The sequence below is a fragment of the Salmo trutta genome, chromosome 37, assembly GCF_901001165.1.
Source record: "Salmo trutta chromosome 37, fSalTru1.1, whole genome shotgun sequence".
NCBI classification, from domain to species: Eukaryota; Metazoa; Chordata; class Actinopteri; order Salmoniformes; family Salmonidae; genus Salmo; species Salmo trutta.
Genome location: NC_042993.1, coordinates 26199239 through 26215705, shown reverse-complemented (window position 1 = coordinate 26215705; position 16467 = coordinate 26199239). Strand labels below are relative to the sequence as shown.

Genomic DNA, 16467 nt, shown 5'->3' with positions numbered 1-16467 from the left:
CTAGGCTGTAATCGCTGCTAAGGTACGTCAACAAAGTAGAGTAAAGGGTCTGAATACTTCTGTAAATTAGATTTCAGTTAAGAAATATATATATACATGTCTAAAAACCTGTTTTTGCTTTGTCATTATGGGTATTGTGTGTATATTGAGGGGGAAAAAACAATGTAATCCATTTTAGAATAAGGCTGTAATGTAACTGTGGAAAGTCAAGTGGTCTGAATACTTTCCTAATGCACTGTATACCCCTTAGCCATGCATTACATTTATGGACAAAGGGATGGATCGGTGGTAGAAAAATTACAACACAGAACCCCCACATAGCAGAGAAAACATACTTTTGCTGACACAGTAGCAGATGCTCTATAGAGGGGGAATTGGTAGGTAATGATTTTTTTGGGCAGCATAGAGAAAAGGCCTCAATATTATAATCCAAGAGAATAATAAAATCCATCCAGTTTCATCCTATTTATTTTTCTCACAGGAAAGAGCACCAGCTGAGCACGTCTGGGGTCCCCCATCTACAGAGCGAGGAAGCAGTTGATGTCCCTGCCCAATAGGCTAGTGACAGGTCTAGAAAACATGTGGACTTGTGCACAAACTAGCATGTCAACAACTAACAAAGAATGTTTGATAATGATTTGCTGTGATATTTAACTAAATCAAATAAAAACAGCCTTTTTATCATTTTATTCAAGAACATTTAAATTTCATAGGAGTCACAATAGCTCTTTCCACTGTTTTTACAGAACAATTTAATAAAATAAACAATAGAACAAATGATTAAGTTCACATTATTAAATTTTGTTTGATTTTGTGTGTTGACCTAATACAAGTTAGTGATTACTTCAAACGGCCTTATGTCTCCTGAATGAGAAGCGCTGATGTTGATTCAAAACATTTGGTAAGTAATTAATGAATATTAAAAAACTAAAAAGGAGTGGCAAAAACCCTATTCCTCTTAAAACATTTTAGAAACACACTTTAGCTGCCTTAAATGTTTGGATTTATGTAGGAAAATAACATTCAGCAGTTAAAAATGGTTTAGAAGGGTAAATTTTTTACTTGTACAGGATATGGACGGTATTCATTTAAACAAGGCATAAAAATGGATAAGAACATGAGAACCCCTTGGAACAGCTTCATTACCTCAAATGTAAGCCCACAATGAACTATAAATGATATCTTTTAATATAAAAAAAACTTGGTAAAAAATACTTATTTTAAACTGTACAGTCACCAAGTACACAGAATGATCACAACTTCAAACAGTTCTTCATTTGGCGTCTCCAGCGGCCTCAACTTTCGCCTAGAAATGAAGAATGGACTAATTTCAGACATACACACACACACAAAAAATGCTTGTATGCAATAAATAACCTTGAAGAAAGTTAAAAAAGAGGATTGCAAATAAGAAACCAACTAATTACGTATATTGAAGTGCATCTAACCCTGTAGGCCTACTGTATTGTTGCAAATCAATTCAATTACATGCACTAACTTATGCCAGAAGGGCAGGAAGCAAATAAATTACATAGAACCTAAACACTATAATAACAGTGTAATAACAATTTCCACAGAACTGCTTGGTTAATATCATTCCACAATTCACACATAAATGAGTTGAGCGCCCATCAAATAAGTAATGCATGCATGTACAGGTGGGCGGAATGAATCACATCCCCTAAGAGGTTGAATCCCCATCAAGGGGCAGTGTTGTTTGTTTCTGGTAAGGGTAACTGATGGATTGCAGACAGTCATGTACAGCCTAAAGTGAAACCAAATCTAAACCCTAAGGGGCGGGGGAAGAATCACATTGAATAGAGATAGCAAACAGATCCTTTCAGGAAACAAACCTCAGCCTTGGCATCACCGTTCTCAGCAGCCTTCTTTCCTTTGACTGCCTTCTGAAGAAGAAAAAAAAAACATTAGCCACTGACTGAAAGAGTAAATGTATTTTCTCTCTCCTCTCACTTCCTTCAAAATGTTATGCATATTGTCAAATGCTCAGCAGTGCCAAATACTTGAGATTCTTTTTACGAGGCTTTCCCTCATGTGGCTGTTAAAGAAATATAACAGGACAACTTTTGAGTTGGTGCCAAAGGTCAGGAATCAATAACGCTTAGGCGAAGGGTTAACACAACCGCTAATAAACTCTAGATGCAAAAACAGCACATTGAAGAACCCCAACAAGTTTAACTTTATTAATAAAAGACATGAAACAAATACTCAACATACTTTGGGTGCTGCCGCTTTTTTGGGTTTGGCCGCCGGTTTTGGCACAGGTCTCTGCAAAAAAATAAGACGGCAATTAGGGTAAGTAACACGAGTTTGCAATACAAAGAAATGTACAGATCCTAAAGTAGCCTATTTCAACGGTAATACTTACAGATGACAAACGCGCTGAACGTCTTGCAGGCTGAAGAAAGAAACACATTTTACATATCTAACCATGACTCAACTACTACTATAAACGACCCCACTTTAACAAACTACAACTTTTAAAGCATAAGGAAGCCTTCGTAAATAATGATTGCATAGATGTATCGGAAAATTATCATTCATAAGCAAATGTCATGCTTTATAAAGGGTTTCAAACGAGTAATGCCACATTTGACAAAGCACCAACTTTTTATATCACCCTTTATGTATAAAATTGTGTTTACAAATGATCTGTGAAGCATTTATGTAGAGCAAATTTCTCAAGACTTTATGAGCATCCTATACAGCATTTGTAAGCTGTAGTTCAGTTAAAGTGTAAAAATTATAAACGAATACACTAGTTTAGAATTAACATTGTGAATACTTGTATGCATACCTCATCGCCCTTGGTAGCACTCTGAAAACAGAAGAAAAAAGCAGAAGAAAAATATTTAGAAACTGGGAGGAAATGGAATTCCTAAATATGTTGAATAATAAATAAATTCAGCTAATGTATCAGACAGTACTGCATATGCCTGGGTAGTAGAGCATAGGTCCTTTTCAAAAAGTAAGGTAACTGGAGCGGATGTTATGGCCATTGTTGCCCTCTCTTACTCTATGTAGGGCCCCTTTGATCAAAATGAAGCATCACATCCCCAGAGAACATGCTGGGCTTTTGTATAATGTATATTTTGCACAACGGATTACATACACCACAGTGAGCGAGTTAGCCACACATTTTTTTATGACATGCATTTCCACTGTTCTAGGCTACTTCTGACTTCGAAGGAATTCCCGCGCATATTCAAATTCAAATCTGTCCTGTCACAACAGTCGAGCGCGCTTGGCACTTCCTTTGTTTTGCGTCAATTGGCGCCCGACAGCCGTCAACAAGATGAAGTTCGCGCTCAATAAATTTACCTATCAACATTATTTCGACTAAGTTAAAGCGGCTAAAGATGCAGTGATGTATTTTTTTTTTCAACTTTGAGGTTCAACGATAAACCCAATAGAAAAGGTCATTGAAAAGCACCCGCTCATATGCTGTTTGTGCATTCACAAAGATGCTAGCTAATGTTGGCTATGCAAAGATGGCAGCCTGACGTTGAAATTAGTAGGGCTGGGGAAAATGACTCAAGTTAACGTTAACAACTCTAGCTAATGTTTGTTGAAAAAAAATGCATTAGCAAGAAATTAGTATTTACTGGTAAAGTAGAGGATTCACAAGATTGCATTTAAGCGTTGAGTCGGGTGCAAATGATTGAAAAACGACCAAGCATCTTTTCCCACCAATTTTTGTGGCTCACTGATTCATGCCTGCCTCAAACATGACTAGAAAACTAGACACCGAGAAGCTCGCAGGCAGCACATTGAACTACACAAATTAAGTTAAATCGTTAAATGTATGAAATAGAGCAGTTGAGCCCCGCGAGCTTCTTCACAACTTCCAAGAAGCACCTAGCGCGTGATGCACAAATCGTACTTAGCTTGAGTGGATGAACTTGTCATAGGTATGGTTAATGTAGGACGAATAACCTTAATAAATATGGTTAATATCTTAACACTTTATTTCTTATGTAATTGTCCTTTTTTATACGGTTTATTTGATATATTGATGACTGCGTTGAGAGGATGACCCATTTTGCCGCCATTTCTAAACGACGACATACAGTACTGATGAAGAGACCAAATGCAATTTTAAAACGGAAAGATGCAAGCCAAAAAAATACAAATATATTTGTTACCCGGAAAATTAAGCATTCCTTACCTTTCTTTTAGGCATATTGATGATTGTTCGGGAATTGCAACACAATTCCAATTATTTTTTTTTATGGAAGTTGTTGGGTATCTCACTAAGCTCTTCTAGCCACGTTAGCAATGCAACAATGGTGAATGTAAAATAATGACCGAATGTAAAATATAAGATAGAAACCGGTTTGAACCAGTTTTTATATTTTGAAGTCAGACATTGGGTGAAAACAAATCACGTGTTTGTGGGCGTCTCCATGTTCTTAAAGAGAGAGTGCATGAAAAATACCACCGCTGTAACAAGGTGGCGTGGTTTCTGCAGGATCTGCAGACTGCAGCAAAGACAGTACAGTATGAAGATATGGAAAAACTGCTTCTCCAATAAAAATCCCCGATCACGCTTGTAGGCGATGTCATGGCTACGGTGGCTAGCTAAACTCAGGCGCCGAAACACGTAATCGGGTCTAAGGTTCGTCTCGCTCCGAACTGCGCATTTGCAGGCCATCAAATCATAGGTACCATTTCAATTCAGTTGTTTTTGACGACAATTAAAACGTGTGAGTCGGTCAATTTCACGAAGTTGGAGTAATAACATGTTCAACTACTTAATACATTGGGTTGTGCCTACATTTCGAGAAAATTAACAACCAAGGAAGAATGTTTCACTTCTGTCATTGATTTATTTAACCCCAAACCCCGGCCTTGTTTGCTTGATATGCTTCGCAAGCGTTCCAGGCAGTCTCGCGATGTTGCGCCTCTGGGTTTAGAAACTTTATGCCTGCAGTGTACATCACCCCGCAATGATCCAAGATACAATATAAAAAGTTACCTATGTTACAAATCATCCATCTGGATGTACAATTTGTTATGAATACAAGTAGCATAATGTACATTAAACTAAATGAACATAATCACGTTTATTCTGCAAGATAAAGAAACCTGGTAAAAATATAGTTTTCATGTTTTACATGTCAAATATGGACATTCATGACCATAAAACAGTTATTGCACAATGACATTCATTGAAAATTTTACTTGACCAGTCCAGCACACATACATACATACATATATATATATATATATATATATATATACACATACATACATACACACACACACGAGTATGTGGACACTCACATTTGGCTATTTCAGCCACAGCCATTGCTAACAGGTGTATAAAAATGGAGCACACAGCCACGCGATCACTATAGACAAACACTGGCAGTAGAATGGCCTTACTGAAGAGCTCAGTGACTTGCAACGTTGTACAAGTCAGTTCGTCAACTTTCTACCCTGCTAGAGCTGCCCTGATCTGCTGTTATTGTGAAGTGGAAACGTCTAGGAGCAACAACGGCTCACAAGTCACACTTCACCATCTGGCAGTCAGACGAACAAATCTGGATTTGGCAGATGCCAGGAGTGCGCTACCAGCCCCAAAAGATAGTGCCAACTGTAAAGTTTGGAGAAATAATGGTCTGGGGCAGTTTCATGGTTTAGGCTAGGCCCCTTAGTTTTAGTGAAGGGAAATCTTAACGCTACAGCATATGACATTCTAAACAAGTCTGTGCTTCCAACTTTGTGGCAACAGTTTGGGGGAAGCCCCTTTCCTGTTTCAGCATGACAATGCCCCCGTGCACAAAGTGGAGGTCCATACAGAAATGGTTTGTCGAGATCAGTGTGGAATAACTTGACTGGACAAAGCCCTGACCTTAACCCCATCGAACGCCGACTGCAAGCCAGGGCTAATCCCTCAACATCAGTACTCGACCTCACTAACGCTCTTGTGGCTGAATGGAAGCAAATCCCTGCAGCAATGTTCCAACATCTAGTGGAAAGCCTTCCCAGAAGAGTGGAGGCTGTTATAGCAGCGAAGGAGGGGACCAACTCCATATTAATGCCCATGAGTTTGGAATGAGATGTTCAACGATCAGGTGTCCACATACCTTTGGTCATGTAGTGTAGCTGGTGCTGTGGTAAATGGTGGTCTCCGATGTGTATCTTGTCTGGGAGTGAGTACTCCGATTCCATTGTGAATATCAGTTCAAAGAGAATATCTATGGCATGCATTTGACGGACAGATTTTACAGAACAAGTTATAGAATCATTAGCTCTTTACCAGACTTATCTTTTTATTAGACTTTGATCAGACTTAGAATACACATATAAATATCCCACATACAGCAGCCCCATAGGGGTAAAATCACTCATACAAAATAAGAAGTTTCAAACCACTCAGCCCTTTAGGGAAGAGATGGAGAGATGGGATTGCTCCCCCAATTCAAGATGGGGAGCATTGTGTTCCCCTCATCCCCTCTTTATGCCAGAGCAGCTTGGCTGGTTAAGTCAGTAAGGAAGGAGTCTCTCTTGTGCTGGAGTGCACCAAGGAAGTCCTGAACCCGTTCCTCTCGGCTGGCAGTGTAGTTGAGCAGTGCTTCCTGTCTCCTCTGGGCATCCAGGGGCTTTCCATTGCCGTGGTGCTGTAGGAGGTCTGCTACACAGGCCCGGTCTGCCTCAAGCTGCTGTAGGGCCTGTCCCTCTCTGTGTTGATCTCTGGCTTTCTGCAACATACATAGGGATCAGTCATTCAAGCAGATCACAGTGTTCCACACAACACAGTAGTTTACTACAGGTATTCAGATGATCCTGCTAATGAATTCTCGCGCAATGCTGGAAATACAACTTGAAACACTGCGCCAAACATTTGTGGCAAAAGTGCACACACATTTAAAGGTTGGGTAAATATCATACGGTGGAATGTATGTGGGGGATGAATGAAGGAAAGAGAGAGAGTTCATACTTGAAGAGGTCTGTGATTGAGCTGATACTGCAGAATGGCATCACACAGGTTCCAGAAGGAGTACTCTGGCCACAGGACTGACTGGAACACTAAGCAGGAGTGGGACGTCTACAGGATAGCGCAGACAAAAAAATATTACACTTCTATCTGGAACATTCTATAAACATTGCACCCCACTGAATAATCCCCATGGGTAACACCAGACAGCCTACATTTACAAAGAACAAGTCACGAGGTAGTGGGAGAGGCAGCTAAACTAGAGGCTCCATTGTCGGTCACTGAAGTCACTGAACAGGAAGTAAGTCTTGTCCTTACCAAAGAGGATGCTAGGCAAGAGGCTAATCTCATTAGCATTCAACATCATGCTGGAAACAGCTAGTAAGGAGTATCTTTGTCCTTACCTGCCACAGCAGGAAGTCACTGAGTCGCACCTCTCCAGACGTGCGAATGAGCAGATCAGGATTGGGGGAGTTACTGCTGTACAGACACTGACCCAGCAGGGCCTCCGACACATCACTGGACACAACAACCAAGACAAGACTTTAAAAAAATATATATACATTTCACCTTTATTTAACCAGGTAGGCCAGTTGAGAACAAGTTCTCATTTACAACTGCGACCTGGCCAAGATAAAGCAAAGCAGTGCGACAAAAAACAACAACACAGAGTTACACGTGGGATAAACAAAAGTACAGTCAATAACACAATAGAAAAATCTATACACAGTGTGTGCAAATGGAGTAAGGAGGTAAGGCAATAAATAGGCCATAGTAGCGAAGTAATTACAATTTAGAAAATTAACACTGGAGTGATAGATGTGCAGATGATGTGCAAGTAGAAATACTGGTGTGCAAAAAAGAAAAAAAAAAGTAAATAAAAACAATATGGGGATGAGGTAGGTAGTTGGATGGGCTATTTACAGATGGGCTGTGTACAGCTGCAGCGATCGGTAAGCTGCTTAGATAGCTGATGCTTAAAGTTAGTGAGAGAGATATAAGTCTCCAACTTCAGCGATTTTTGCAATTCATTCCAGTCATTGGCAGCAGAGAACTGTAAGGAAAGGCGGCCAAAGGAGGTGTTGGCTTTGGGGATGACCAGTGAGATATACCTGCTGGAGCACGTGCTACGGGTGGGTGTTGCTATGGTGACCAGTGAGCTGAGATAAGGCGGAGCTTTACCTAGCAAAGACTTATAGATGACCTGGAGCCAGTGGGTTTGTGGCGACGAATATGAAGCAAGGGCCAGCCAATGAGAGCATACAGGTCGCAGTGGTGGGTGGTATATGGAGCTTTGGTGACAAAACGGATGGCATGGTGTTAGACTGCATCCAGTTTGCTGAGTAGAGTGTTGGATGCTATTTTGTAAATGACATCGCCGAAGTCAAGGATCGGTAGGATAGTCAGTTTTACAAGGGTATGTTTGGCAGCGTGAGTGAAGTAGGCTTTGTTGCGAAATAGGAAGCCGATTCTAGATTTAATTTTGGATTGGAGATGTTTAATATGAGTCTGGAAGGAGAGTTTACAGTCTAGCCAGACACCTAGGTATTTGTAGTTGTCCACATATTCTATGTCAGAACCGTCCAGAGTAGTGATGCTGGACGGCAGGGCAGGTGCGGGCAGCGATCGGTTGAAGAGCATGCATTTAGTTTTACTAGCATTTAAGAGCAGTTGGAGGCCACAGAAAGAGTGTTGTATGGCATTGAAGCTCGTTTGGAGGTTTGTTAACCCATCTGTCCAAAGAAGGGCCAGATGTATACAGAATGGTGTCGTCTGCGTAGAGGTGGATCAAGGAATCACCCGCAGCACGAGCGACATCATTGATATATACAGAGAAAAGAGTCGGCCCGAGAATTGAACACTGTGGTACCCCTATAGAGACTGCCAGAGGTCCGGACAACAGGCCATCCAATTAGACACACTGAACTCTATCTGAGAAGTCGTTGGTGAACCAGGCGATGCAGTAATTTGAGAAACAATAGAAAAGCGCAGAAAAACAATCGATGAACTGCCAATTCAGAAAACAAATCTAGATCTCTGATAATGCAAATTGAACAATGATATTTGAAAGGGCCATGAATGCACTCTTATGTAATATTCCTCTTCTGAATCTCTGTTGAAGTAGTTTACCTGGATTTGATAAGTCCCTGCTCCACGCCCCAAGCCATCTCTCTGACGGCATTAGCAATTTCATGTCTTGAGGTGTAGGCAAAGCACACGTTCAGAAAGCATCTGTTGGCAAAAGAGGGTGGGACATTAATAAATGAGTTATTACAGCTATAAGAAGCCACTCGAGAAGACATCTTAGATGACTGAACAGAAGGCCATGTGTTGTTTTATGCATAGAGAAATTGCATTGCATTATAAACAACTGCAGTCCAACATCTGCAATAAACCTTGATGCATTTATCAAAACTGCAATGTATTTCAGATGGCTGCACACAAGCTCACAGCCACCTCAGAGAAGTGAGGAGCAGCAGGATGATGAGGTGGCGGTGCCTACTTGTTATGAGTCCTGGTGGCCACCACAGCCCGGGCTATATGCTGCTGCAGGTCCAGAGGCAGTAGAGTCAGGTCTCCCAACACCCGGATGCACACCCCATGCTTCTCCAGATTCTCCCTGGATTGGAAGAGATCAGACATGACCAAGTCAGGATGGCTTTTGGTCCCCCGAAAATGAACAGCTGATAAATAAAGCTGTTGCTGGCCAAAATGACCAGTAGGAAAAAAATCCCATTGTAAAATAATTTATGTAAATACCAGTCGGTCTATCGGTTAATTTGCATAATTTAGTGGAATTAAATTGGTGTGTATTTTCATTAGTTGTTGGATTAATAAAATACATGATGACTATCACATGCACACAGCATAAAGATGCTATTTTGAGAGAGATGTCTCCTGCAGCTACTCAGCTGGTTGTTGTATTTGTAAGCCCATCATTGCACAACAATTCTAAATGCAATCCCATGTAATATATATAGTCGATTTCTCAAACTGATAATTGAAGCGCGTCTCCCATTCAGCATGTAAGTGCAGGCAACAGGATATCAGCGCTTCTACATGTAAGCGGGAGGCAGTACGCATTTTGAAAACATACTTAAATTGTTTGAACGGCGCACAATTGGCCCAGCGTCGTCCGGGTTTGGCCGTCATTGTAAATAAGAATGTGTACTTAACTGACTTGCCTAGTTAAATAAAGGTAAAAAATAAATATAAATAAAAGATTGCTGAAATGTAGACTTTCGGCAAAATCCGACCATGGAAACGCATATGCGCATTTTCGTGTAACAGTTTCATTTCAATAATAACGTTTTCGTTTCTCAAAATCATTGTCACGTGGTTAAATCATACAAATCTGAATTAAAATGATACAAATCTGAGTTAAAATTCTACTAATGCGAGAGCACCAGCCTCTGCCATATGGACGCATTGACGATCCATTGGCGGCCAAAGAAATGAGCGCATTGAACTCATCGCCTATAACTTAAATAATCAACTAAGTAAAAATACATAGTCGACAAAATAAAAACATACATTCATGTTCTTTCAAATCACATTAATCTCTCTACTCAGCCTCCCATGCCTCCCTTTCTATCTTGACTTGAGCCATTGTAAAGTGCAACATTTGTATCAAATCAATCAACTGTGTCTGGCCGGAAGATTTCGATAGTGAACTTGCAACATCTTATCAACTAGTCTATTCCAGGCCCGTTTCCCGTGCTAGTGAGCTCGGCCCAGACAGCTGTTTTTGCCTAAGGGAAAAGTGTTCAGGTATTTGATGAAGTTTCCACTGGATATATGGGCTCATCAGATCATTGTATTTTGCTCTTTCACACCGACGCTTGGTGAATATCGAAGGGGAGATTGTAGGAAAGATTGTTCAAATAGCCTACTGTGAGGAACTACATTTTTAATAGTCTTCATTATCATTCGCAATGGATGTTTAAAAAACGACGTCGTTGACTTTCCTCTATTTCCGTACTTGTATGCGTGCATTAACAGGACAAAGAAACCAGACACATGATCATCATTCACATGGAGCAAACAAAAGAAAAGTACACACAATTAAAAAAAAAAAAAAAAAAATTATGTTTATGAAATTAACCAAAGCATGTTTCTCACAAGTGTATAGCAGGTTGTGAACTCTGCAAATCGCGTTTCCACTTCGAGAACGGGAACGGTAAATGACTAATTAATACATGCAGTAACAGAAATGTATGTAACCACATGACAGTGATTAACGGTATATTTACTACTGGTGACATACACAGCCTATACAAAACATTATGAACACCTGCTCTTTCCATGACAGACTGGCCAAGTGAATCCAGATTAAAGTTAGTATCCCTTATTGATGTCACTTGTTAAATCCACTTCAATCAGTGTAGATGAAGGGGATGAGACAGGTTAAAGAAGGATTTTTTTGCAACTCAATATTAGGAAGGCATTCCTAGTGTTTGGTATACTCAGTGTACACATGTGTAATGGGCAAATTGATAAAAATAAACAATCAAAGGGCAAACAATTCACACAATAAATGCTCAAGAATTTACGTGAGACATACCCCGCCCTTTCTTCTTGTCTCAACATTTTAAATTATACCCAAGACACTTATCTTCACACACATTTTAGATGCTTTTCACTGACAACCACAACTCAGTAATCAGCTAAGCCTATTGCCACACACGCTGCCCAAATTGCAAATAGGCATAGGCCTACTAGCTTGTGATTTGAAACAATCCACAGCTATTTTTAAAAGAAGATAATGATCCTCTGTTCCTCTGTGGCTAAGTCATGCTTTCTGGTGAAGATTTTTGAATGATTTTATTAATTTCTGTATCGACAGGAGTAGTTATATCATTTTGGCACATTTGGAACCACTCTCATAAGCTGTGCTGTTTAGAATGGTGTTTTCCTGCGAATTCCATTTAGGCAAATGTTTCAAAATTACGTTTTATTGGCTGCTTCATTACAGGAGTTGCATGTCCTGTTAAGATGAATTACCATAATCTAAATGTGATTTCTGTTATTCTGAGCACCATGGGTGGATTCCCTAATGGTGTACGCACCCAATGAATATGGATCCGGTACATTTCTCAAATGGCCAGTAAATTTTCATCTTCCCGTTGTCTGGCCCAAGTGAATTACTGAAACATCCTCCTTGTCGAGTTTTTAATTAAAGTGTCTGTAAAACATCTGCCTGGAGCCCTTTTAGATTTTCTGTGGAAAGATAACCCATCATTTAGCAGGTAGCCATGCTGCTTTCTCTCCCACTCACTGGGACTCCCACACCTATGCACCATTAATGGAAGCACTCTGGCTCCTCTGTTCTGACACTCACTGTTCTTCTAGAAGTCTGATGAACTTCTGCTTGGCCAGCTCCATCAGGCCGTCCACCTCGTCTTTAGACCGCTTGAAGTTCTCGATGCTGAAGGCGTACACGGTGACCTCATGGATGCTCAGGTTCAGGCACCAGTGTAGTGTCTAAAGGGAGGAGCCACCAAGGTTGGTCATCAGTAAAGCCAACATTAGAGCAGTATGTATTTCTAATGTATTTGGTGACAGCCGTATACAAATACATGTTATGATGGTAATGGTGAAGAATATGGTTGAAGTGCAGTTACCTACTTTTCTAAGACAATGTGAAAGCTCATGCAAAAGGGACCGTATGAATGAGAACAACTATGATAGAAAGAACAATGACGACATCATGGCATGACACTGATGTCCCCTGGGAACCTCACCTCTGCCAGTTTGTCAAAACCCTGTGTGTGGCCCTCCTGGCGCTCCACCTGACGCTTGCGGGCGTAGCGCCGGTTGCCATCCATGATAAAGGCCACATGTTTGGGCATCGGGCCAGCCTGGGAGAGACCAAAGAGGGGTGGATGGATTCCATACAGATAGAACCATATTACATATCATAAAAATGTGCTTGTGAGTCATTCATTCAAATCTCATCAGAAGGGATGCATTTGCAAATATATAACCATACCTTCAGTATGTTGGCTGAGAGCTTCTCAATGAGGTTCAATTCACCTTCCCTTATCCACGACATATTGAAAAACTCTGACACCCCTGTGGAGATACAGCATAGATGCATGCATTACATCTTATTACATACATTTCAGATAAATATAAACAGATACCTATAAACAAGCAATTTATGAACAAGGTTAGCCGTTAGGCTTGTTTGACAAATCCAGCAGTCCCTGGTTTGTATAGCCGTGGGCTGCATTAGACACAGTAGTGAGGGGTATGTAGCATAGTTACATATAGAGCATAGGCCTAGTTCAGTGGGGTGCATCAACAAACATAATGGCAGTGCATTCATTGACAGTTAGTAGGATAAGGTCTTCAGAGGCCACTACTTTCTAGTCTTGAGCTGTGCTACAGGGGCCTTTTACCACATACCAGACGTACAGGGAGGTCTGAAATTATTGACACTCTTCATAAAGATGAGCAGAACTGACTGTATAAAATAAATAATTCAAATATTGAGCTATGCTCCAAAACAATTATAGAATTTTATACTAATACAATTGCTCAGAGAAAAAAGATTTTGTTTATTTTTTTTCATCAAAAAAGGTAGGGGTCAAAATGATTGACACCCCAGTTTTGAATACCTCAACTTGCAAGGATAATGGCACAGAGCCCTTTTCGGAGAACACATTGGGAGGGATCTTAGACCATTCCTCCATACAGAATCCTTCCAGATCCTTGATATCCTTTGTCTGCGCATATGGACTGCCCTCTTCAATAGAGCCCCACAGTGGAGGTGTCATAATACCCATAAACCTAGCGGTCAAACAGGAAAATGGTTCTGAGAAAAACAATTCGAACCATTTCCCTGTTTGACCGCTAGGGTTTTGGGTATTATGACTCATACTGTGATACTCTATTCAAACCACAGGTTTTGAAAATGGGGTTTAAGACCAGAGACTGAGATGACCATTGCAAAATATAGATTTTCTGGTCAATGAACCATTTCTTTGTGGATTTTGAAGTGTGGTTGGGATTATCGTCTTGCTGGAAGATTCACTTGCAGCCAAGTTTTAACCTCCTGGCAGAGGCAACCAGGGGTTGGGCTAAAATGTCCTGCTACTTGGTAAAGTTCAAGATGCTGTTGACCTTAACAAGGAAGCAGTGGAACCAAAAACAGCCCCATAACATCCAAGATCCACCACCATATTTTACCATAGTGGGTTATTTTCTGCTCATGCATTCTCATTTAGACACCAAATCCACCACTAGTGTGTGTGACCTAAGAGCTCTGTTTTCATGTCATCCAACAAATATAAATGCCTGGAGTTTGCTAAACAGCACTGGCATTTGGATTGGAACCGGTGCATTGGTCCGATGACATGAAAATAGAGCTATTGGGTCACGCACCCACCAGTGGAGGTTTTGGCGTAATGTTGTCACGACACCAGAATTTTGAGCTTGGTTTTCTCTCCAACCTTAATCTAGTGCACCTGATTCTAATAATTAGCTGGTTGGTAAGCTGAATCAGGTTACTTACAACTGGTGTTGGACTGAAAACCTACAGGACGGCAGCTCTCCAGGAACAGGGTTGGAGAGCCCTACATTAATGAATCAATGATAGTCATACAATCAATTTGACTTTGTTTTTACCAATCTAACTACATAATGGTAATCATTTATTTGAATTGTAAATCAAGATGTAGTCTAGGCCTATCCACAATACAGGTGAATGCATATTCAATAGGAGTGCGTGCACGCATTGAGTTATTGAGAGTTAAGGTTTGCTAAAAGGGTTAAGGTTAGGCTTAGCTAACATGCAAAGTAGTTAAGTAATAAGTAGCTGCTAAAATGCTAGTTGTCCATGATGAGATTTGAACACCCATCCACCCTGATTTAGTTTTTTCCTATTTTATGTAACCATACCAAACATATCATACTAATTTGAGTGTCTCGGATTAACATCTAATCTATGAGACCAGTCTGAGCTACTGGTATTTTCTTGCATTGTAAAGTGTTCTAGCCTGTAATGAACATTGTTTTGCTAACAGTTTCAACATACCATGTTGCATTCATTATTCAAGTGTGTTAACTTTTGTGCACCATAAGTGTGGAGCTAACATGATGCAGCCAAGACTCCCAGTGAGTGCAGTGGTTCCTCAGGACAGGCTACAGTTAGCAATGAGTAAGTGAAGCAGGCACGATGCGCTCGTACTATAAGGGGACATCAGCTGCTCTCATAGACAGACTTGATCCTCTCTCAATCAGTAGATGACGTGACACAATTTATATAAGTACCGACACTTTTTTCATGATCTAGTTTAAAAAAAGTACTAACGTTTCAGTTGACCGTGCAACACTAGTTTGGCGTCAATGAGCAGTAAATAACCCCATACCTACTGTAAAATATGTTGGTAGACATCCACGCCATCGGCGGTTTTTGTTGGGGGTTAACTGCCTTGCTCAGGGGCAGAACGACAGATTTTTACCTTGTCAACTCTGGGATTCAATCCAGCAACATTTCGGTTACTAGCCCAACGCTCCTACCCGCCAGGATACTGAAACAAGGGTGTCAATAATTTTGACCCGTAGCTTTTTGAGGATAATCATGTATTACTTGTTAAACAACATTTCTTTCTCTGAGCAATTGTATTCGTATAATATAACTTACAAAACATGTTGAGCATACAATTGCTCAGTATTTAAATTATTTATTTTATAGTCATTTCTGCTGATCTTTATGGGTGTTAATGATTTCGGACTCCACTGTATCCGATTAGTTCTGATACATACGCCACTAGTCTACATGCATGCATGCATAAACGGGATATATTAACCAAATCATATTCTGATAACTAGCTATATGATTATGAGTCTCTGATTCATGTGGATCAGGTCTTGCATAGCTAGATAACGTTATCGTAGCTAGCTAGCTAACACAAACCGGACAGGGAGCGATAACCAATGATGAACACTGTTTGAAATGTACAAAGCAATTGCACTTTCACTGAAATGGTCGATTTCATTCATATTGTTGAACGAGATCATGAATTATCAACATTATGAGCCGTATTTTCACATATTTCACATACCTTCCAACTCACCGTTTAAGATGACGTCCCCTTCCTTATTCGATGGAGTGACGTAATCAAAAGACCGACCACTTCCGCCTGGAACTGTTTGTACAGATTTCTGGGCATGTGGATTGACAGGAAACTTGTTCAGGTAAATTGGTGTTCTGGGGTTCGAATAGAATATTTAAACATTTACTGGATAGGTTTCAAATTGGACTCAGTACTATCCGGGATCTTGGGACGTCCCTACTCCCCACTGAAGTGGGATTTAAAATAGTTAAGGTCAGGGTTATGGGTTTCCCAAACTCGGTCCTGGGGACCCCAAGGGGTGAACGTGTTGGTGTTTGCCCTTCCACTACACAGCTGATTCAACTAATCATCAAGCTTTGATTGTTTGAATTTGCTGTGGCAAATGGCAAATCCCAAAACGTGCACCCCTTTGGGTCCCTAGGA

The 16467-nt window shown here is 40.5% G+C and overlaps 1 protein-coding gene and 1 long non-coding RNA gene across 3 annotated transcripts; both read right to left on the bottom strand.

Moving 5' to 3' along the window:
* Nucleotides 1-672: 672 nt before the first annotated feature.
* LOC115177114 (uncharacterized) lies at nucleotides 673-4371 on the bottom strand. Its single transcript, XR_003872351.1, has 6 exons — nucleotides 4187-4371; nucleotides 2816-2836; nucleotides 2387-2416; nucleotides 2236-2286; nucleotides 1854-1904; nucleotides 673-1306 (listed from the first exon to the last, which is right to left on the bottom strand). It is a non-coding gene; the product is annotated as an uncharacterized LOC115177114 (long non-coding RNA).
* A 1892-nt stretch (nucleotides 4372-6263) lies between these two features.
* Nucleotides 6264-16145, bottom strand: LOC115177113 (dehydrodolichyl diphosphate synthase complex subunit DHDDS). Of its 2 annotated transcripts, none has more exons than XM_029737632.1 (9): nucleotides 16045-16145; nucleotides 12954-13036; nucleotides 12706-12822; nucleotides 12303-12445; nucleotides 9465-9581; nucleotides 9092-9193; nucleotides 7366-7480; nucleotides 6965-7072; nucleotides 6264-6725 (listed from the first exon to the last, which is right to left on the bottom strand). In XM_029737632.1, the coding sequence occupies exons 2-9, from the start codon at nucleotides 13014-13016 to the stop codon at nucleotides 6483-6485; spliced, it is 1008 nt and encodes a 335-aa protein (XP_029593492.1). In that variant the 5' UTR covers nucleotides 13017-13036; nucleotides 16045-16145; the 3' UTR covers nucleotides 6264-6482. The 2 variants fall into 2 exon arrangements, with proteins under 2 accessions (XP_029593492.1, XP_029593493.1); XM_029737633.1 differs by having other exon boundaries at nucleotides 16033-16080.
* Between the last annotated feature and the right edge of the window lie 322 nt (nucleotides 16146-16467).

Bases quoted from the DNA above. Each gene is read 5' to 3' on its own strand.
- LOC115177113 (XM_029737632.1), bottom strand. From the start codon at position 13,016: ATGTCGTGGATAAGGGAAGGTGAATTGAACCTCATTGAGAAGCTCTCA. The intron at 7,073-7,365 runs GTAAGGACAAAG...GCTATCCTGTAG, and splicing joins GTGACTTCCTGCTGTGGCAG to ACGTCCCACTCCTGCTTAGT. The intron at 6,726-6,964 runs GTATGAACTCTC...TGTATGTTGCAG, and splicing joins TCAATCACAGACCTCTTCAA to AAAGCCAGAGATCAACACAG.